General features: G+C 44.9%; 1 protein-coding gene across 3 annotated transcripts in view; it reads right to left on the reverse strand.

Moving 5' to 3' along the window:
- PSD3 (pleckstrin and Sec7 domain containing 3) overlaps positions 1 to 23,826 on the reverse strand; it is a 204,722-nt gene that overhangs the window by 4,608 nt on the left and 176,288 nt on the right. For all 3 annotated transcript variants that reach the window (XM_060237095.1, XM_060237096.1, XM_060237097.1), the window contains 5 exons: positions 21,531 to 21,724; positions 20,305 to 20,375; positions 9,981 to 10,138; positions 6,999 to 7,143; positions 3,427 to 3,570 (listed from right to left, as the gene is read on the reverse strand). In XM_060237095.1, the coding sequence (XP_060093078.1) occupies positions 3,427 to 3,570; positions 6,999 to 7,143; positions 9,981 to 10,138; positions 20,305 to 20,375; positions 21,531 to 21,724 (712 nt within the window). The remainder of the gene's footprint in view (positions 1 to 3,426; positions 3,571 to 6,998; positions 7,144 to 9,980; positions 10,139 to 20,304; positions 20,376 to 21,530; positions 21,725 to 23,826) is intronic.

The raw sequence follows: 23,826 nt of genomic DNA on the forward strand, positions 1-23,826 counted from the left end.
TTGGGGGTGGAGCCAGGAGACTTTGGGGGTGGAGCCAGGAGACACTGGGGTGGAGCTAGGGGGGAAACGGCGCCGGGGAGAGTGGCGAGCCGCCCCGTCTCGGAGCAGGCAAGGCCACTGCACCGCTGCCGCCTCTTCTCCGCTCGCCGTGGCTGCTCCTCCGAGATGGGCTCAGCCTGAGCCCATCTCGGAGGAGCAGCCACGGCGAGCGGAGAAGAGGCGGCAGCGGCACGGCGGCCTTGCCCGCTCCAGTCCGCCTCTGGGGTGGAATCGGAGGGGGGGGGGTGGAGGCGGGCCGGGGGCGTGGCGAGCCGCGAGTCCAGGTCCTAGAAGGGCCCGGATTCGTGGCTCGCCATGCTCTTGGCCTGCCTCGCCCTCCCCTGCACTGCTGCCGCCTCTTGGCTGCTCCTCCGAGATGGGCTCAGCCTGGGCTCATCTCGGAGGAGCAGCTGCGGTGGGCGGGGAGGGGGCGGCAGCGGCGCGGCGGCCTCACCCGCTCCGGGATGCGGCGGCTCGCCATGCTCCCCGGCGCCGTTTCCCCCCTCCCCCCGCTTCCGTTTTTTTGGGGAGCGGGGGAAGAGGGTGGAAATCCTGGGGTCCCCCGCCAGGGGGGGGAGGGTTGGGAAGCCTACACAGGGTGGTGAGCACAATCATAAAATGGCTGCCATAGGAGGTGGTACCAAAAGCAATGGCTGCCACAGGAAGCACAGTCAACCACAAAATGTCAGAGAGTGAGGCTTTATATAACTCTAATACTAACTCTTCCAACGTTCCAGGCAGAAGTTCTGCTAAACAGGATGCCTTTTAAAAGGAACATAGTATTTAGAAAATCTTTTGTTTATGCACACCTTCCCTTCAGTCACAAATTGAACTTCCTTGTGCTGCAGTGGCAGCTGCTGCTGAACCCATTTTGTTAAATATTTCACAGCCAATCAAATGTCCAATGGTCGATCAGAAGGTCCACCTGACCCTGTTTGCTTTCAAAAACACCTGGTAGCCACCAAGAAAGACTTCAGTGGGCACCATGGCACCTACAGGCATCACTATGGAGACCCATGCTCTAGAACAAGTGTCCTCAATCTTGTTGAGCCTCTAGGCACTTTTGGAATTTAAGAATACTGAGTGGGTACCACTACTGAACAGTTGCCATGTGGGCAGGGGCCAATCACAAAAGTATTGGAATATTCCAAGACCCTCATATGATACGTGTGTACAATGCTGTCAAGTCGCAGCCCGCTTATGGTGATCTCGTAGGGTTTTCAAGCCAAGTGAGAAGCAGAGGTGGTTTGCCATTGCCTTCCTCTGCAAAGTCTTCTTTGGTGGGTTCCCATCAAAGCACTGACCCTGATTAGCTTATGAGATCTGATGAGACTGGACTATTTTCCACACCCCTATCCATCCTATGGAAGAGGCTACTATTTCTGAACAGGTGCTCCCTGCAGACACAAAGATGATGCCTTCTGGACTCTTCTGAAACACCTGTTCCAGGAAAGCCAGGCATGTGACTCTCTGCTTTGGGGAAAAGATACTTTGGGGGAACAGAAGGTGGGTATAAGGAAGTACAGCAGTGTGTGCTACAGCATTGAAAGGCACCATGTTGAAGATCACCACTCTAGAAGAACATATAGATAGATTCAGGTGGGTAGCCATGTTGGTCTGAAGCAACAGAACAAAGTAGGAGTTCAGTAGACCTTTAAGACCAACAAAGTTTTATTCAGAATATAAGCTTTCGTATGCATACATACTTCATCGTTCCATTGTCTGATGAAGTATGCATGCATACGAAAGCTTACATTCTGAATAAAACTTTGTTGATCTTAAAGGTGCCGCTGGACTCTTACTTTGTTCTAGAAGAACGTAGAAAGCCAGCTCAGAATTTAAACACTGGAGCCCCTGAGGTGTCTGCTGGAGATTGCTCGACCTGCACAGACTCAAAATCCTGGAAAGGCTAAAGGAGAACGACAAAAATCCTTCTATCTCTTCTAACCTTGTTGGATCAGACCAGTGGTACCACTGAGTCCAGCATCCTGTTCCAAAAAACAGCCAGCAAGATGCCTTTGGACAGGACACAGTGGCAACTGACCTTCCTGCCACTTGTCTCCAGCTTCTGATATCAGAGGTTAGACTGCCTCCAGATACAGAAGCTCAAACAAACCTAACAGCGTTTATTTATTTACTTCATTTATACTCTGCTTTTCTTGTCAACAGGAACCCAGAATGGCTTACAACAATCTTTCTTCCTCCACCACTTTATCCTCACAACAGTTCTGTGAAAGATTATCCACTGGTTCTCATGAGCAGTGCTGGGATCATGCCAACCTTCAATGTTCAGGTCCCCGAGCCCCTGCTTAAGGGGAAGGGCAGGCTAACAAATGGAATATAAACAAACAAACAAAAAAATAAAGCTCCCAAGTCAGAAACAATGCAATTTCCCTGCTAGAGACATCTTTTGGACCAGACGTCACAAAAAGGATTCCTACTCATGGCCCCGCCATTCAAAGACCTGCTCCTTCTAACTACAATCCAAACAACAAGGGCCAAAAACCTGAGCAGATGTTAATATTTTTATTATATTTTTATTAATATTTTATTATATTTTTATTAACATCTGCTCAAGTTTTTGGCCCTTGTGTTTAGATTGTAGTTGGAAGGAGCAGGTCTTTGAAAGGCGGGGCATGGGGAGGAATCCTTCCTGTGACTTTTTTTCTCTTTTCAGTTATTTAATTAGGTTTTGCGATCATGATTACTGGCTTTTCTTCCTCTTTAGTTAATCTACTTTGGTTTCAAATTATTGTTGTATTCTGCTTTGTTATTTGTTTTGTAGCTCCATTATTCGACTATAAAACAAATACCAAATAAGAATACAAAAATAATGTCTTGGTTTGTGTTGAACGTAAGACCATTGGTCAAGGAAGCTAATAAATAAAAGGAAAGGAGCAGATGTTATTTTTTTTTAAGGAACAAAGAAACCCTAAGAAGGAAATGATCGTGGGAAGTTCCCATGTGTCTTGATCAAGATTTCCCAGTACAGATCTAGTTCTGCATTCTGCCCTTAAAAGAGAAAAAAGCAGAGAGAGAGAGAGAGAGAATGTGTGCTGGGTAGGCAGCTGCCTATAAGTCTGCACTATGGCAACTATGCCTGTCCAACAAAGCCCCTGCTTCCCTTTGGTCTTAACGCCAGAAATGAGCTGGGACCATGTGGTGCCCTTCTCCCTTGGCTTTTCCACTTATGGTAGTTTACTGGCACTACAGCCACACATGCTCAGCTGTCCAAAGCGATTTATGTGTCAATCTGGATGATGCCTAGGGCAAATTTGCTGATCCAGTTATTAAAATGCCCTTATTAAGCTGTCTGGCTTCAGGGGAATGTCCACAATTACTCTGGTGGGGCGGGGGGGTGGGTAGCTGCGGCTGACTCCAACATACCTCAAAATCCAAATAATGGTCTTTCAGTTTATAGTCCTCAACTTCCTTGCCTTTCAGCTTCTTATCCGGCGGGTAGGAGCGATGCTCGGCCAGCTCAGTGGAGATCTGCTTCAGTTTGGCTTCATGCGATTTTAACTGGTCATCCTGCAGAAGCAACAAAAGCAGACTTGTGTGAACTTCTCTCCCGCATGATGTAAATACTTCAACCAATAGATACTTCAACCAACGGATGCGAGAGGCCTGAGGTCAACTGAGGGGTGGAATTCTAGCAGGAGCTCCTTTGCATATTAGGCCACACACCCCTGATATAGCCAATCAAGAGCTTACAAAAAAGAGCCTTGTAAGCTCTTGGAGGATTGGCTACATCAGGGATGTGTGGCCTAATATGCAAAGGAGCTCCTGCTAGAATTCCACCCCTGGGTCAACCAGTGAGCTTCTGTGGCAGAGCAGTGCCAGAGACAATGTGGTGTAATCATTATTGTTGTCACTTGAGTTCAGGCCCTTGCTGTGCCACGGAAGCCTGCTGGATGACCCTGAGTGAGTCACACACTCTCAGCACTGAGGTCACACACTGGATTACTGTGATGGTAAAGAAAAATGAAGGGAGACCCTTGAGGTCATTGAAGAAAGGGCAGGATATAATGTACTGAATAGACAAATAGTCCCAATTTTTGAGTTAACTTTTCCTGAAAGATCATTGTTTCTAGTGCCCTGGTAGTATGAGCTGCCAGAACTGCCATTCTTCAGGCTTTCATTCCCCAGTCATTAGACATTACATTTTAAAGTGTGGATCCATCATGTCTCTAGCGCACATGTAAACACATGAACAGCACAGTGGCAGATGCTGGTTTATTTTGAACTTTGGATAAATGACATATTGCATGACAATTCTTGTTTTCCTTCAAGTTAGAGAACAAACACTTCCGTTGTTTTTAAATGTGTGCAGGGCACACGACAACAGTAAATGAGTTTGGCAGGTACAGAAGAGCTTTCAAGCAAAGTGTCACATTGGAGGTGGAGGGTGATCCTTGCTATGAGAATAGGCATGTTAGGTGAAGGTTCTCTTGGCTGGAGGTGCCAAGAGAACTCTTGGGGTGATAATAAATTAAGGAGCAGGTGAGGGCATGAACAACTGCCCCCCCCCGCGCCCCACTCCCATCTTCAAACCATAGCTGGGAGCTTGGGAAATGCAACCTCTGAATTGAGCTACTGCAGGACATACTTATTTGGAAACAGGACCAGGAGCTGAAAAAGCAAATCGCGATTCAGGCCACATCATCTAAAAAAGCAACCAGACAGAGTTGACAGTTCACATTTCATCCTTTGCAGAAGAAGCCGAAGCCTACTGGCAAGTTCTTTTGCTGACAGATAAAAGCTGACAGTTCTCAGCTTGTCCCTGAATTCATCTCCCTCGAAAACGCAACACTCTCTCCCGCCCCCCTCCCTGCCTTTCGGCTAAAAACAGCTTACATCCTTTCACTCCTCATCTCTACTTTCTACCAGTATGTAAACTGTAGTTTTCTCAATGGGCAGCTGAAAAGAAAACCATGCCACCAGATAGCAATTTTTGCATTGAGGCAAAAAGGGAAAAAAAAATTGGGGGTGGGGGGAGAAAATGTAGGGTGACACTGGCTAGTATCTGGATTGCAGACCTCTGAGGAATACCAGAGTTGGGATGTGGAGGCAGGCAATGGCAAACCACCTCTGAACGTCTCTTGCCTCGTAGCAAGGATAACCCTATGGGGTCACCATAATTCAGCTGTGACTTGACAGCACTTTCTCATTAGAAGTAAGAAGAGAGAGGGAGACCCCAGATCACAATGGTGGATCTACCTCCCTGTATAAGAGCCATTCTCAATACTTCATCATGTTCTCAAGCACAACCAACACACAGAAGCCGGGATGCTACTTGCCAAGTGTAGTGTCCACGTAGGATCTACAAGACCTGGGTTTAAACCCTCATGCTACCTTGACCTTCGCAGAAGAAAGCTAGGATTATATGTATTCGGTAGTTATGCAGTTGTTAGCATAAAAACTACTGGAAGATTTAACCCTTAAATCCTATACAGAGGCTCAGACTGGGGTAGTTCCACATAGGATTGCACTGTGAAAGAAAGAATAGCAAAGAGCCAGTTCATACATGTACAGGTGTTCATCCCCGATGACCTGAATGTGTGAATGAACTTCCCCAGACAGAACTTTAATGTCAACTTGTTGTCAGTACAGGCACAATGTTTTTGGAATTATGGGAAGAGGTGGTTTTTTCCCAAGAAAAAGTGCAGTAGGAACTCATTTGCATATCAGGCCACACCCCCTGATGCCATTATTGTTCCACACAGGGCTTTTTTTGTAGAAAAAGCCCTACAGAAACTCTTTTGTATATTAGGTCATACCCTCTGACACCAAGCCAGCCGGCACTGCGTTCCTGTGCATTCCTGCTCAAAAAAAGCCCTGATTGTGGGGTATGCCAAAGGGCTGTACCCTTTTCCCATCGTATCATTTCTGTACCTTGTTTCCACCATATTGTTTCTGTATCCTCTTTCTAATGTATCTTTTCTGTACCTTCTTTTATGTATATCGCTTACACTGTGCCGAGACAACCCCACGTTGCTCACTACCTCACCCCTGCTCTGCACTATTCGCTGTCAGGGATGTGGAAGCGCCCAACAGGATGAGTACAGATTAGAAGCTGAGAGTTCCTGCATGCCTGCGGGAGCAGAGAAGTGGGAGAGAGGAACTTGACTGGTTTGGGTAGCAGCCCAAAGTCACACACAAGGACTCACAGCTGGGTTTGGCACTACAAGGAATTCAATTACGTAATCCGATTATGGGACACCAAGTGATATGAAAGCGCATACATCATTTAGAGAAACAAAAAAAATGTTTTTAAAAGGATAACATCCCTTGTTAACTGTTAAAGCTAGTGTGGGGTAGTGGTTATAGTGTCAGATTAGAAACTGGACAACCCACATCTGAATCCCCACTCAACCATGGAAGCTTGCTGGCTGATCTTGGGCCGGGCACACAGGCTCTCAGAGATTCTATTTAAAAAAAATAAGGCTAAGGCCAGTCTTTTAGTGACTGATGCAGCCCTTTAATTTTTCCTCCTTAACACATACTCTCAGCCCAACCTACCTCACAGGGTTGTTGTGAGGATAAAACGGAGGCGAGGAGAACAATATAAGTCACTTTGGGGAGAAAGGCAGGTTACAAATGAAGGAAGCAAATGCAGATTGGCTGACATCCCCGTTAAAACAATTCTCGTGAAAGCAATTCAAATAACTTCCATGACTCGATTTCAGTCTGTGTTCCTTCTGCATAGTTAGAACTTTTCAATTAGTTCATAAAAGATGACCTTCCAAGCCCATATTATATCATTGCCTTTCCTGGTTCCAACCCCAAGGGAGAGGGGGGGAAATCCCATCTATGATACAGGCTCTGAAAGCCATTCTGTAGCAAGTTGTACCAATCCAAAACCTGGTTTGTTCTCTGAGCAAACCTTCCCACATCTGTATTCTATGCAGTGGGTTAGTAGCACACTTGACACATGACTCGTGATGTGTATTAATCACCTGAGATAATTTGGTTGTAGTGGCAGGTAACAGTGGGCGGCTAAATTTCTTCTGGGAACCAATAGCAGCTGGAAACGGTGGGGCAGAAAAAACAGCTGCCACACAGTTGATCTTATTTATCCATGACTCCATTTCTTCTGGGCTTCTGTGAACAGGAGAGAGAAAGAAAACAGAGATCAATCAGGATGCCTGGACTTCAGCTTGTCTTGTTTCTCTTTCACGTCTGCTCTGGAGTGATAGGAACTGCCACGTTGTCCACTCCAGCACCACATCTTAGACAGGACCCAGAATCATATGGAAGGGACCTCCAGGGTCATCTAGTCCAACCCCCTGCACAATGCAGGAAACTCACAAACACCTCCCCCTTAATTCACAGGATCTTCATTGCTGTCAGATGGCCATCCAGCCTCTGTTTAAAAACCTCCAAGGAAGGGGAGCCCGCCACGTCCCAAGGAAGCCTGTTCTACTGAGGAGTCGCTCTAACTGTCAGGAAGTTCTTCCTAATGTTGAGCTGGAAACTCTTTTGATTTAATTTCAACCCACTGGTTCTGGTCCTACCTTCTGGGGCCACAGAAAAGAATTCCACACCATCCTCTACATGACAGCCCTTCAGCTACTTGAAGATGGTGATCGTATCACCTCTCAGCTGCCTCCTCTTCAAGCTAAACATCCCCAGATCCTCCAACCTTTCCTCATAGGACTTGGTCTCCAGACCCCTCACCATCTTCGTCACCCTCCTCTGGACCCATTTCAGCTTGTCTATATCCTTCTTAAAATATGGTGCCCAAAACTGAACACAATACTCCAGGTGAGGTCTCACCAGAGCAGAGTAAAGCGATACCATCACTTAACGTGATCTGGATACTATACTTCTGTTGATACAGCCCAAAATTGCAGTTGCCTTTTTAGCCACCACATCACATTGGGTTTTTTTGTTTTTTTCACACTTGACTCATGTTCAGCGTATTATCCACTAAGACCCCTAGATCCTTTTCGCACATACTACTACTAAGACAAGTCTCCCCCGTTCTATAACCATACATTGGATTTTTCCTACCTAAATGCAGAACTTTACATTTATCCCTGTTAAAATTCAGGTTCTCTACTCCCTTATTCTTTTTTCTATAAGCTGTCTTGATGAGATGGGATATAAATACATAAAAATACACCCCTAGGAGTATTTATTTAATACATTTAGAACACACACCCCTTTCTACCCATTTGGGGGTTCACAATGCAGGTAACAGCCACTAAACAGAAAATAAATCACATTAAAATAAGAAAAAGTGATCTGAAAACTAATCAAATACTTTAAAAAATAAACAAAATATATATTTTTTAGAAAAAAAACTCATACTCCCTAAAGCCCTGATGAAAGACAAAAATGTCATCCATTTTCTGGAAGCCAGAAAGAAGCCAGAGGTCTTAAGAGGAAGTATAGTCTGCAAATAAAAATAAGGTCTCTGGAGAGGCAGCAGATTTTCTTATCAATAATTAAAATATTTTTTAAATCCCCCAAATAGAAGGCTGTTACTGAAAAGGCCCTGCTCCTTTGAACTTTCATTCCCATTTGAACCACAAATGGCACCCAGAATGAGCCCCACCTATGCCTTCCCTTCAAGGAGCCGCTCTCCCGCTGATTAGCTTCCCACTTCTGATTTTAACCAGGGATAAATCATGCAAGGGGCTGGCTGCCATTAGTCAAGAACCACATTACTTTCCTCAAGTATCAACAGTAACTGCAACTGCGATCAGCGGAAGCCGAAGAGACTTAACAATACAAATTCAGCATCCAGTGGGTCATTATGAATTGAGGAGCACGAGTGATTTTTATCCACAAAATGCTTCACAAACAGGTTGCAGCAAGCTATGGAAGGTGCTTTCATCAGTCCTTGGGGAACTAGGTTGCTAAAAGTCCCCAAAACATCTCAGCTGGATAGTGCTCTGCTGACCTGCTGGAGGCAAAGAATGATTGCTGTGCAACTGCCATAGCAGAGACTTTCAAATGGATTCTCATCCATATGGGACTCATTGCACGAAGTCTGCCATTTGTACAATTATCTTTGGCAGTTTTCAATGTCTCTTTGAGTGAAATAAGGAGCAGATCATGCTCAAGCCAGGAGATGATGCTCCATAGCTACTGCATCAACAGCCTAAGAATGCCCCAATCTTCTTCGTGGTCTCTCCACAGATTGCCAAAGGCCTCAACAAAGCAGCCAATAAAGTCAACTGAAAGCTCCCTAAAGGCCACCTAGAATCTTTTTGGTCCATCAGGTCCTAGGCGTGGACCATCTTAACCAGTCTCCCCTGCCCCTGCACAAATTACATTTCCCCCAAGTAAACCTTCTTCATGAAATAACTGGTCCACAGCAAGGGAGTCATAACAGAATCCCCCATCCACAGAGCTACCTCTTCATGCTCCACAGAGAACACTAGGTGAAATGCAGCATCAGCAATATTTATTGGGCTAAATGTACTTGTGGGACTAACTGATGACTGGCACAGCAGTCCTAAACTCCCTGGCTACACCTGACATACCAGTGTCAGCATGAATGTTGAAGCTGCCCAAGGCCAAATGCCTAGGGGTCTCCAGCGCCAAGGACTGGACCCTAGCTGTTGCTACTAAAAACCACTGGCATAGTCAAGAGCTTTCCCAGCAGTGAGTGCTTGAAAGACAATGTTGGGGGTTGGGAGAACCACAAGGCGAAAAAGCCTCACACCGTCAGCTGCTGCAGTGAGGAGGGAAAAGCTTCAATCTGCCCATTGGGCCAGCAGAATATCTGGTACCAGCAGGAGGATGCTACCTGCTTTCGCCTCCTCACAGCCCTGCCCACACTGCACAGTGGAACAAAAATAGCTTCAAAAAGCATAACAAAAGAAAATGCACTCAAGAAGGCACACGATGTCAAAAATAAAATGCACACAATGTGTCAGCTGTTGCATATTTTACAGGAATCATAAAAGGAAGCAAACGTAACCTACTGGGCTTGGAAAAGCAGGACTCTCCAGTCGGCTGTCTTGAGCTTCAGGACATTTGGCTTCTTCTCATAATCTGTGGCCTTTGATGCTAATGCATGGTGCACACTGATGGCATTCTTAAGATCTTCCTCTGATAAAGCCTTATCCGGTTTGTATTCATCCTGCAGAAATTAATTTTTTATTTTTATTTTTAAAAAGAGTCCTTCTTTCTCCCTCCTGATTCAATTCCAAATAAGAAATGCTTTGCGGAAACAGTCAACTAGACTGGAGGAACCAATGCAAGTATGTTTCTTAAAAATCCCAAGATCTCACTATGAAAATGTTTGCTTTTTAAGCTTTTCTACATCAGCCACAGTGGCACTGCAGAACAAAACAGCTGGTACAGATAGTTTTGCTTTTTCTTCTGAAGAATACTTTATCTGTTACCTTTCTGTTCCAAAGAGTGGAAACCAGATTTACGCTAAGGCAAGAACGAGAATCTTTATGCAGAGACACCCAGTGGGTGCAGATGCTCCATACTTGCTCCAAAGTTCCATGCATGCTCCAAAGATGCTTTGAAGGAATTACTGACATCGCAATGAAGCTTAACACAGACACCTCTATTATGGTTTGCTAACATTTATAGCACAAGCAGAAGCCTATTTTAGCCTGTCAGAAGCCTTCTAACTGTCCTCCCCTGCCCAGACAATTCCATTTTTGAGAGGTAAAAGCACATTTCCAAATGGCCCTCCCAATTAAAGCAACTACTAAAGCTGAAGTCTAGAGTTAGCTTCATAAACAAATGGACTCCCAAAGCTATATATGTACAGCTGCAGACTTTTCTTTCTAATGCTTTACAGTTATGGTCTTGACATTAAATGTGAATAGGGCGCTTTTATTATTGGCTAGTACCTTTTCTCTTTCCACTGAGGGTCAAACGTACATGCTATACAGTTTATGAGTCTCCCCCATGTCGTGGCAGACAGACGTGTCCTGAAACTTTGACTCTCAGGTGTGTGAAGACCCAATTTGGATTAGAACTGTGGCATATGGGGAGAGAAGGCTTAGGTTTACCCCTAGTTTTCCCTCCTGAAAAAAGCCCCAGGGATCTACCATCTTGGGTAGCCTTTCAGTATCCATTGACTTTTCACAGTGAGGCAAGAAGTTGTTTGTCAGGGCCACAGCTGGTTGTGGAAACAGAATGCACTGGGGGAAAGAGGCTTAAACATCCTATCCTCCATGCTGGGATTCCAATTCAAAATGGGATTTGAGAATCTAAATCTCAACAGGAAACTACACACACGTGCTTGACAAGACATGTAATACTCAGTGTAATAAGCAGTGTAATACTCAGGCCCTGAAAAGCCAGCCAGAAGTAAAATTAAACTTTATTTGAACAGGAGGCAGAAGGCAGGAAGGAAACGCTTTCTTTAACCTCCTTCACATACACCCCCTTAAATTTATTGATATGTTATCAAGATGAATGCTTAAAAAGTGAAAAGTGTTTTCTATTCCACTGTGCTTGTAAGGTGTTGTGTTTTTTTTAAAGGTATTTTTGGTACTAGTAGGAGGAAAAAAGGGAGAAGAAACAATGAGGGGATTTTTCTTTTGCGTGTTAAGGAAGGAGTTGGGAGGTAAGTCCTTATGTTCAAAACCTTGCCTAAACTTCTGCTCAGGCAAGTTGTTCTGGATTTCTAAGCGGGTATTGGAGGCAAGAAACTGCAGCTATAGTCATGAGGGAAAGGCACACTGCACATTCTCTGGGGTACTTTTCTCCTCATAAGCCAAGTCTCAGCCCTGCTAGTCAAAAAACAGACTCACAAGTCAAACCTTTTATTTATTATACTCAGGGCTTTTTTTGAGCAGGAACGCACAGGAAAGCAGTTCCGGGTGGCTTGGTGCCAGAGGGTGTGACCTAATATGCAAATGAGGTCCTGCTGAGCTTTTTCTACAAAAAGCCCTATGTGAAACAATGGTGATGCCAGGGGGTGTGACCTAATATGCAAATGAGTTCCTGCTGGGCTTTTTCCTACAAAGAAAGCCCTGATTATACTTGTTTATTCAAAACATTGATCAGCCACCTTTCTACCTTGCAGCACTTGAGGTAGTTTTCAGGGCTTTTTTTGTAGCAGGAACTCCTTTGCATATTAGGCCATACCGCCCTGATGTAGCCAATCCTCCTGGGGCATACAGTAGGCCCTGTAAGAAGATCCCTGTAAGCTCTTGGAGGATTGACTACATCAGGGGTGTGTGGCCTAATATGCAAAGAAGTTTCTGCTACAAAAAAGCCCTGTTTACAATAAAAATAAAACAATGGTTATAAAACATATCAATGCCAATAAATAAAAACTAAATCTGTCAAATGCAGTCCTGTCTTGGTGAAGTCTTGGCACAAAACAAAGTTTGGAAAAAGGCAAAGAATGGGCAAAATTGGTAGCCTGCTGTGACAGTCAGTAGCAGCAACACAAAACAGGAGTCCAGGGCTTCAACATAAGCTCCAGGGGCGGCCAACGGTAGCTCTCCAGATGTTTTTTGCCTACAACTCCCATCAAACCCAGCCATTGGCCATGCTGGCTGGGGCTGATGGCAGTTGTAGGCAAAAAACATCTGGAGAGCTACTGTTGGCCACCTCTGTTTTACACTAACAGAAAGGGGAAGGGACAGTGTTCCACAGAGAGACCATTGTGGCCCAGTCCTTTTTTCTCCAAAGGACAGTGGCTCTCCAAGATCTCACGCAGAGATCTGTCAGGGGGTGCTGCTGCAGGGAATAGAATGACTAGTTTCTCCTAGTTCTGCTAATGTGATCCCCCCCCCCTTCCTGGTCAAGCGCCCAGTGATGAATATTTTGCAAGGTTGTTGGGGTTTTGGGGTTTTTTTAATTAATTTCCCCCCCATCATAAGAATTCTGGAAATAATGAGCAGAACTGCCCCTTGACCTGTTCAAAGTTCACCCAGCCTTGCATATTTCCTGATATTTCCCATGCAGTCACTGCAGGTCAAGTGAGTGTTAAATCAGTTCCAAATCAATGCAGGCTCAGGTCAAATTCCATGCAGGAAAACTTCCAGCCAAAACCAGGGACGAGGTAAATTAAAGAGAGTTTCATGGTTGGAAAATGTGCTTGATTGCCATGTTACACTTCCTGTACTAAATCAGAAATCAAAGAATACAGCAGAAATGCTTTTAATAGGATGCAAATTAATGCATAAGTGTGTGTGTGTGCGTGCGCACATGTAAGTGAGAGAGATCCTGAGTGACCCACAAATGATAATACAGCAAGCCAAATGCACAGCTATGCCAGTGTGGGAGTAGACTCCTGCCCAGTGTTCCCTCTAAGCTGAGTTTTTAGCCTCCAGCTCACAGATTTTTGTCTGGACCCCAGAGCACAATTTATGCAGTAGCTCACAACTTCAACACCAGTAGCTCACAGCTTTAATGCCAGTAGCTCACAAAGTAGAATTTTTGCTCACAAGACTCTGCAGCTTAGAGGAAACATTGCTCCTGCCCCAGTCTGGAGTCAGGAAGTTCAGCAGATTTATTATGTCTACTTCCTTTATAACCTGCTTTCCCCCCTTTTTGGCTTATGTCATGTTGCTCTCCTCCTCACAACAGCCCTGCAAGGTAGACTAGGCTGAGCGCATGTGACAGGAGTGAGGTCTCCCAGGGAGATTTAGGTTTTCTCTACTCTTCAAGACAAGCTGCTCCTGTTGCAATTTCCCCCTCCTATGAAACCATCAATAGTACAAGAGCATCCTCCTTTTTGTATCTAGTCAATGTACATTTCCAGGCACTCACTGTTCTCTGCCAAGCATGGGATTAGCACTTCTTTGTTTTTCACCCTTGCCTTACCCTTAGGCCTTTTAACTGCAGGGGAGGCTTTTTACTTGCCATAAAAACTTCCCGCTCTACAGCTGTGCATTGGGCTTGTTAAAGGCACATGGTTAGAGACGGTCCTACAAAAGCAGAAACTGCTTTTAAATAAGTGAGGATGTGTGTGACCAGATATGAAGGAGTCTTGTACTTTTAATAATTGCAAGGAAAAGAGAATCCTGGCGACAGCGACTGTCCTGCAGTGACAGAAAGAAAACTTCCTCATCTGCACAATTATTATAGGTTCACAGTTGGTCCTTCTATGACATGCTATTAGCATAGTCACTTTGAAAAAACCTGGTGCTATTATGTTTCTGTTAGTAGCCTGATACATACAATTGTACACATGTTTCCTTGCTTGGCCACAAGCATTGGAAAAAGCCTCAGATCAATTATCAGGTAACTCCAGAAGTAATGCTGCTGTGCCAAGTGAGAGTGCCCAGCTCCAAACCAGAGGCTGTTTAGTATCCATGTCTGAAGATCACATGATTCATTACATTTACAGCATTTTCTAAGTGACAGCTACTGGATTCTGTCTGCCTGTCAACATTCCAGCATGAGCAAATCAGGGCAGTGCTATACAGGTAAGCATCTGGGTTCAGTTTCCAGTGGTTTCCCAGGAGTTCTAGGAATGCAAAAAGCAGGTGCCCTGCCCAGCACAGCATGACAACAGGTGGCCCAAGCATGGCATTGGTGGGCTGTGGCTTGCAAAAAATTGTGCCAGTATGAATTTAGTTGCCTTTAAGACATTTTGTTATTTTGGCTTCAGAAAACTGGCTACCCCCTCTGAAAAAGAGCAGTTTCACACACACACAAATCTAGAAGAACCAGTTCAAATTATTAACAGGTTTGGATTCTTTAAAATGCAGATGTTATCTATAGGCTGCTCCTTAATCCATTTATGAAGCACCCCTAATGAATTTTAATTGGCCCAGAATTTGCATACATCCTAAGACAGATCATGCTTGAACACTGAAAGTCTTTGTGATGCTGTGCGCCTTTTGCTGAGCATATCTGCTTTGTTGTTGTTAGGCGGTACCTAATGGCTTCATAGAGCCTGACCATCTGCAAATCTTCTCCATTGCCTGCTGGAAATATAGCTGTTAGCTATCAGCACCCTATGAAATGTTTCCATGCACTGCAGCCAGCTGTAATATCATGCTGTGTGTTTGCTTTTCCCTTCCTGTTAAAGGTGATATATAGGCGTGGTCAGAAGCCTACACCTTTGGTCAAGGCCCAAAGGGCTTCTGGCTATTGTGGTTCATAGCCTGCACCTTTAGATGAGCCAGCCACTGCATCCAGCCTAAGACACAGTTAGTTGCTTTTGCTTTTTATTGGTTCTTTTGTATTGCATTATTTCCTGTTGTAAGCTGTTTTGGGTCCTTGTGGGTAGTTCAAATATTTAAATAAATAGATGCACTTACCCCAGAGATCATCAGCACATGAACCTGGGCCTAGCAATGTCCAGGATGCAGATGAGGCATCTCAGACATGTCAATTCTAGGAACTTTAGTTTCATTTGTAAAAAGATCCTCCCATTTGTCCCTGGCTCTGCTGTGTGGACATTCTGATCTGCATACTATGGCCCAGTTCAGAATTAGATACACGGTGTTCAATTTCTTAACAGTATTCTAAGCTCATAAAACACTCCAAAGTTGAGATTTAAACAAGTACAGACAAATACTCCCCTCCCACTTCTGCTTGTCAGGAGACAAGTCTAGAAGAAAAATGCAGACCTTGATCGATGACTACATAGTCTTGTCCTCTCCCCACACTAATGTTACAGTATCTTATCCTCTAGCCTTGTACACACACATATCTCCTTTTTGTGGGAGGCACAGATAGTGCACTGGTTAGAATGTTGGATTAGGATCTGGGATACCCGGGTTCAAATCCTCACTTTGCCACAGAAGCCTGCTAGGTGAATTTAGGCCAGTCATTCTCTCTTGGCATAACCTACCCCACAGGGCTGTTGTTGCAGGGATAAAATGAAGGAGGGGAGTATAGTGTCATAGGCCACTTTGAGCCCCGATTGGGGGAAAAACAGGGTACAAATAAAGATTTAAAATTTTTCCCTCTTTCATCACAGCACTGCCACACTGAACAAGAATTAAGGTTTATTCCCCCCCCCCTTATAACCTTGGAGGGGGTTGGGTCCGTTTGTTACAAATTTTCCCAAGTCAAGCTTCCGCTAATTTCCCCCAGCCCAAGCTGGAGTTTGCCCCGATTCATTCATCCAAGTGTTAGTTCCACATACAGTTGTTAATTGTTGGCGCCAGTGCATGGCCCTTCCAAACCTCTCTAGTTTCACTTCAGCTACCCATTTCAGTTATCCTCCAGCTACAAATTTCAGCCTCCATATGTTCCTTGTCCCTCTTCCTTGCTTACCTCCTCCACTCCTCTACTCCCCACCTACAAGATGTCTTTAGAAACAACCCTGGTGATGATAAGCATGGAACGTGCAGGCTGCAGCACACCTCATTTGTTCTGTGTGCTGCATCCATCCTCTCCTCTACCATTTGCCTTTTCAAAAAAAAAAAGATTAAATCTTTCAGTACAGAGACTGTATCAGATGCAATGCTTGTGCTCGTGACTAATATAATTAATGGGATCTTGATCTCTAGGGGTTTGGTCACAGACCTGACTCAAAGCATCTATTAAAAGTTCTGGAGACGAAAGTGGCAGTGCACAGAAGGAAACCGGCCTTGCCAAAGTTGTACAGCTCACCAATGGCAAAGTGATACATTTTTAAAGGGACATATTATGATGAAAATAGGCTTACAAGGTTACTTGCTGGGGGAGCTTTTATGGTTTTATTACAAACAAAAACCATACCTGAAGCAGCTTTTGTTATCCATCACATCCTCCCTCCAACAAGGCCCCTTTCTCACATTACCACCATCACTTCATGGAAATCAAGGTAGCACAGATAGTACCAGGAGACATGGGGAAGCAGTCGCTCTGATTTCTGGCCACATCAGCATTTCCCCGTTGCTAGGCAAGGAGATACTGGGATAGGAAGATGCCACAGCTTCTGCTGCTCCTTTGTGGCCTGGTGCTTCTCCTATCGCCTTTGCACAGAGGGAAGGAGCCCACTGCAAAGGCTTCTATGGTGTCTCAGGCAAGGCAGGCTAAGCCCAACACAGCAGAATGGCACTCAGACAGACTTGGCACTCAGAGCCAGTTCTCCACCCAATGGAAGGAGGCAAACCCCCAAGGCACCAGCAGCATTATTGGGACTCAACTGGCTCCCAGTATATCTGGCTAAATATAAATCCTTGTCTCGCTTTCGCTTTTTTTGTTTGTTGGCACATGAGCATCTTCTAAGGTAGATGCATTCAGGCCGCAAAAAGGCTTCCGACCCCTGGTCTAAATAATATGACAAGATACTTTTAGACTTGGATCAGGGAGAGTTGATATGAAATCCCCTTCAAGTCATCACTGGTTGGACCTTGGACAACTCCCATCATAACTTAGTCCACAGTGGTGGTGTTGGAATAAAATGGGATAGCCCATATGACAGATGAATCTGTAGGCAGGCAGGCAGATCTTCTGTTGCTGCTTCCGGTATCATATTTACAGGTGCATTCCTCTTATTCTAGTGACTGAGAGAGGATATCATTGTAACATGAAAACAATAATATAATTACTTGCAAGAAGAAAGAATGTTGCATGGTGAGACAACAGATGAGAGAAACTAAAGATCTCAGTAGCGTTTGCTGGCACTACTATTATGTTGCATTGTGAGATAGAGGAGTGACACCGATGTCACTGAAATGAAACTTAAGGATCTATCCTCAGGCACCCCCCCAAATCCTTCCATTCTAGAGAGTAGAATTCTTCATACTGCAAGTCCCCCACCCCACAGATGCCCAATCACCAGGGCTTTTTTTGTAGCATGGACTCCTTTGCATATTAGGCCACATACCCCTGATGTAGCTAATCCTCCAAGAGCTTACAGGGCTCATAGTACATAGTACAGGGCCTACTGTATGCTCCGGGAGGATTGGCTACATCAGTGCACCAGGGACCGGCAGGGTGAGGGCACCAAATTTGGCCCCGCCCCCCCCATGGCCATGCAACCTTGCCGCTCCCCCCCACCACGCAGCCTTGCCCCCCCGCCCCTGCACAGCCTCACTGCCCCTCCCGCAGCCTCACAGTCCCACCATGCAGCCTCGCCCCCCCGCACCCTCCGTTTTTACGATTTTAAGTCCAGGGAAGGGGCAAAGCGCTGCCTTCCCTAGCTCTTTGAAGGCTGACAAACCCCACCCTGCCCCCCGCTGATTGGCAGTGAAAACCTTTGTAGCAGCAGCGCGTGGCGGCACTTCTTCAGCGGGTCACCTGCTGCTGCTATGAAGGTTTTTGCTGCCGATCGGCGGGGTTTGTCGGCCTTTAAAGAGCTAGGGAAGGCGATGCTTTGCCCCTTCCCTGGCCTTAAAATAATAGAAACGGAGGGTGCTGGAGGCGCCGCAGGAGAGGTGGTGAGGCTGTGGGGCCGGGGGAGGAGGCTGTGGCCTGGTTGCCAATAGGCCACGGAGCGGTAGTGGTCCGCAGCCTGGGGGTTGGGGACTCCTGGGCTACATCATGGAGGTGTGGCCTAATATGCAAAGGAGTTCTAGATACAAAAAAGCCCTGGCAATCACTCAACCACAAGATGGTGGGTCACTCTGATAACAGATGGAATCTGACCACAGTGAACACTAATCTCCTCTGCTGTTGTGTTTTCTTGGTACATGTCCCTCTTGTTGGATTTCAACGACCAGAGGACTTAAGTGTTGCCACTTTCTCCTTGCTATGAGTTCTTTGTGCCTCTTACATTAGACAGGTTCCTCCCCTCTACCTCCAATAGCATTTAGATAACATCTATCTATAAATAAATAAAACCAATTCCCTCATATGCCCTTTATTAGAAGAAGACCAAAGAACGGATGAGTGACCGTGAGGAAAGTGTGGCAAAATCTGACACCTTGGATGGTTTTTCAATGCCATTCAAAGCATGTCTTTATGCTCACGTCCTTAAAGACCTCTATTAAAAATTAATCCCCCACTGCTACATTGGTTGAAAGCCTCCATTTTTCAATGCAGTATTTGAAAAATTGTGGGGTTTTAAATGGATGAATTTGGGATTAACTAGCACACACATCAGAGCTTTGTCTTTCAAAAGAGGATGTTGCTGCTGCAACGATTGGGATAAAAGTGAAACAAAGGAACCTGAATGCAATCTGCTCATTATCAACTCTAAACAGGGCTGGGATTATCATCTAGAATGGAAAACGAAAAGTTTCCTGTTTCCTTCAGCCTCTGCATCAGCCACTGTACATTTTCTTCAGATGTGAAACATTTGGCACCTGTGATTAACATTCAGTATCAATTTCAATGACTAGAAGAAAAATTGTAATGACTGTCTTGCAATATTACAACGGGACCTGGAATCAGGCTGCCTATACTATGCAAATGGTATCTCTACTATACCAGAGCAATTGTCATGGCTTCCATTAAAGAATCCCTGGTATATTTTATTATTTTTTTAAAGAGATGTAGTGTCAGCCTGGACGCCTCTTGAAGAGTTACATTTTGTTGAGGTGCAGAACATTTTCCGCTCAAGAATCTCATTTTACAACTACAATTCACAGCATTTTTAGGGGAAGAGAAATTACTGTTAAGTTTAATTCTGTAGCAAAATCTCAAGGCATTTACTTACCTAACACTTGTGAAAGTGGCAGGGCTTAGTGGCAGAGTATCTGCTTTACCACGCAGAAGGTTGCAAGTTAAATCCCTGGCATCTCCAGTTTAAAATAATAACCCAACAGTAGGAGACGCAAAAGACCTCTACTTGAGGCCATGGAGAGGTCCTACCAGTCAAAACAGACAATATGGGCTTGGAGAGACCAAAAGACTGACCTAGTAGAAGGGGGCTTCAGGTGTGTTATGATTTTGACTGAGCACTTCAGTCAGAGTACGTCAAGACCTATAAGCAACTATCTCTATTTCATGACAACATAAACAGGCTTTTGCAGTCCTTCATACCAAACAGATAACATGGGAGTATAAAGGCTGGTTAAGTAGCCACAAAACAATTACACTGGCAACAGCAGCAGGAGATGGAAGTGTTAGTGCCACATAGCGCTTTTCATCAGAGTAGTCCTCATAGCTGCAGTGGACATTCCAACACCCATGGAAAGCTGATTTGCACTTCCTCTTCTCATGTTAAACTTTCTCCCAATGCAGGTGACTTTTTCCTTTCCCTCTGACAGACAAGAGCTGGTAACATGAAGTACAAACTCAGGTTTCCCGTCTCCTCCTGAAACATCCAAAGCAACTCCAAAGAGAGGTGGCATCAAGGTCAACAAATACAACATGGGAGCACAGGACCTTAGTCAATGATGTGCCAGTAAGAAAGAGCTGAATGCCACTGCTTTCTTCTTCTCTCAGTCAGAGTTTAGGAGAGTGTTCGGGTGGGGGGGAGACAAAAGCTCTTACCTTTTGCAAATAAAGCACAGTTCCTTTCAACACAGCATAAAAGGTCTTCCAGCCTCTCTTTCCACGAGGAGCTAAGGAAACAAAATGGGGGGGGAGACAAAAAGCTGTGTGACCAAACAATTGAAGGCTGCTTTCTGTCTGCGCTCGCTCATCAGAAATATCCCTCCTGAATAATGGATAGTTTAAACATAAAAGGCAAGGAAGTGGCAGTATATAAACTTTGTTTGCTTACTGCAGAGAACAAGTGTTTGCCTTTCTCAGAAGACAAGCTTCTAATACTCTTCCTTTTTTCCCTAACTGCTCATCAGTTTGCCAGTGTTATTTTGTCACCAAGACCACCTCTCCAATCAGGGGCCAAGTAAAGGTATTTGGGGGCTAGTTGGCCATATGGAAATTGCATGCAGGAAGAGCCATCCAGCCTGTGCAAAGGAAGGATGTAGTAAGATGAGGAAGGCATATCTGATAACCTCTTCTTGAGTCTCAGTTAGAAAGGAGGATTATAAATGAACTTAATGCACAAATGAATACATAAAGACACATATAAGCACACTCCAAGCAGGCTGTGCAAGAGTATGCCAAGAATAAAATCCAAAGGGTAAAGTGGACAGGAAAACTATCTTCTATCTCATTTTCAGATAACTCTTATGGGAAGGTGTATGTGGGTGTGGGGAGGGGGGAGGAAACGACTTCTTACGGCCAGTCTTGGGCAAGAGAAATGGGCCAGGAGGGAAATGACAAAGGCTGATGGTAAGAGAGCAAAAAAAGAATAATTGGTTTTATACTCCCCATCTTGCACTACCAAAAGGAGTCTCAGAGTGGCTTTCAATCACCTCCCCTTCCTCTCACAACACCACTACCCTTTGAGGTAGGTGGGGCTGAGAGAGCTCTGTGAGAACTGTGACTTGCCCAAGGTCACCCAGATGGCTTCATGTGGAGGAGTGGGGAATCAAACCCAATTATCCAGATTAGAGCCCACTGCTCTTAACTGCTACACCAAACTGGTTCTCTCAGAATCAGAAGAGAGCGTTTTCCTGGCAGGTTGATCTGCATCTGGAGCACTTTTTCCTGGGCAACCCTCACATGGTGAATAAGCCCTCGATTCTCCTTCCAGCCCACAGGAAAGCTGCTCAGAAAGCCCATCACTTTCCTCCTTGCTGATGGAAGCCCTTCCCTAATAGCAGCATGCAGCGACCCACGCCAGTTCCCCTCTGCTGTAGGAGACTCACTCTTCTTTCCGTCCATGTCAGCATGGATTTTACGGGCCAGAAATCCGGTTTTGTACACAGCAGCATTGGGGTCATGAGGAATGTCAAGGAAGGGATTGTTGGAATTGCTGATGCGATTGGCAGACTTGGACTGGTTTGTATTGTCCTTCTCATCAGTACCATCAGACGGGGATTTTTTCTTCTCTTCATCATCTCTAGAGCAAATTGAGAAAAAAAAACAGCCAAGGTCACCTGGCAAATCCATCACAAGTTTTTAGGCTTACAAGCAGGGCTTTTTTTTCCCCCGGTAAAAAAAGCCCAGCAGGAACCAATACTCCCTCTAAGCTGTGGAGTCTTGTGAGCAAATTCTATTTTGTGAGCTACTGACATTCAAGTTGTGAGCTATCGCATAAATTAGTTTGCTCTGGGGCCATTTTTTCTGAGCTAAAACACAAATGTATAAGTCAGAGGATAAAAACTTGTGAGCTAGTTCACACTAACTCAGCTTAGAGGGAACACTGGCAGAAACTCATTTGCACATTAGGCCATACCCCCTGACATCACCATTGTTTCACACAAGGTTTTTTTGTAGAAAAAGTCCAGCAGGAATCTATTTACATATTAGGCCACACCCCCTGATGCCAAGCCAGCTGGAACTGCATTCCTGTACATTTCTGCTCAAAAAAAGGCCCTGCTTACAAGAGACATGGAAAGGAACAAGGTTTTCTTCTTATGTCCCTATACCATATAAGTGGAGTGACACTTAGGGCTATGAAATATACATGGAAGACACACAGCAACCACAAGGATTTGGGGACCAGATCTTCGTGTGTCTGGAGTTCCATGCTGAGAACTCCATTCTCATCCATGCAGAGCCTGATTAGGATCATGACCAAAGACTTGGGAAGAAAGGGCTCTCTCCTGCATCTTCCCATTGTAGTAAGTATCCCCAGGGGAACAAATGTTGTTCCCCAGGGCTGCTTTAGATCAGGACAATATTGCATGGGAGACCAGGAAGATTTAAGCCCCCACACCTGAGAATTATGTTCCCAGCACAGAACTCCAAAAACACATCTGTCCAAACTTCCACAGGGAGGAATATGGACTTTGCAAAGTATGAATTATCCCTCAGTTATCTCAATGGTTTTATTTTCCATCCTGTGGTCCAAAATGAACTAAGGTATTAACATGTGCCTAATTTTAATCTGCAAAGAAATCATATTCGTTTTGGTGGGTAAAGCTGCAGTACTGCAGACCTAAGCTTCGCTCATGACCTCAGTTCGATCCCTGGTGAAAGCTGGGTTTTCAGGTAGCCGGCTCGAAGTTGACTCAGCCTTCCATCCTTCCGAGGTCAGTAAAATGAGTACCCAGCTTGCTGGGGGGAAAGTGTAGATGACTGCGGAAGGCAATGGCAAACCACCCCGTAAAAAGTCTGCCGTGAAAATGTTGTGAAAGCAACGTCACCCCAGAGTCTGAAACGACTGGTGCTCGAACAGGGGACCTTTCCTTTCATATTTATATTTAGGGATATGAATCAGAACTGAAACCTTTGTGCCACTCTCCTGGGAATGAAATTTTGCATCCGTCAACTTCAACAGCCACATTTCACCCCCAAGAGAATAACAAGGGGGTTAGCCATGTAATTGGGAGGTTTAGAGCTAGGCGGTGAGCATTTTGCATCTCCAAAAATATGCATAAACATGGAATCAAATATCAAGGGCATCTTAAGAATTTAATCCTGCCATTAAAAATTTTAAAAAGAGAAGAGATCAATTTAAGCATCCAGAGGCTGAAAGCAGCAGCAGCTTGCTTGGTATGATGTGGCCATTTTGGAGTAAATGTTCACAATTCTGGATTCTGTAAAGCCCCCATCCACATCCAAGGGGGATGGCTTCTTTTATTTTTAAACAAATGTGCCCCGCTTCTCTAAACAATCAAAGCTGCTTACAGAACAGTGGAAAAATATGAGCCACTAAAAACTATATTAAAATAAATACAGTTAAATGGAACAGCCTACATAAATCTAATATTCTTTTCATCAAGCACAATTATCCTCACTAAAACCTCATTTGTAGATCAACTAGAAAAAGCTCACTGAAACAAAACTGCTATGCATAATCAAGAAGGGGTAACTTGCTGTCATCTTTGGGTAGATTTTCCACAAGCTGGGGAATATAAGCATGAACATCAGAGATCTAACAGAGGACAACTGACTCTCATGGTGAAAGGGAATTTCCAATAAAAGTTGTCAGTGACATTTTGTGAAGGGGTCTTACAGGAAGTGGTAGATCTTCAAGCAGGAGGGTCTCAAAGGCAA

This window comes from Heteronotia binoei, chromosome 4 (genome assembly GCF_032191835.1).
Source record: "Heteronotia binoei isolate CCM8104 ecotype False Entrance Well chromosome 4, APGP_CSIRO_Hbin_v1, whole genome shotgun sequence".
Lineage (NCBI taxonomy): Eukaryota > Metazoa > Chordata > Lepidosauria > Squamata > Gekkonidae > Heteronotia > Heteronotia binoei.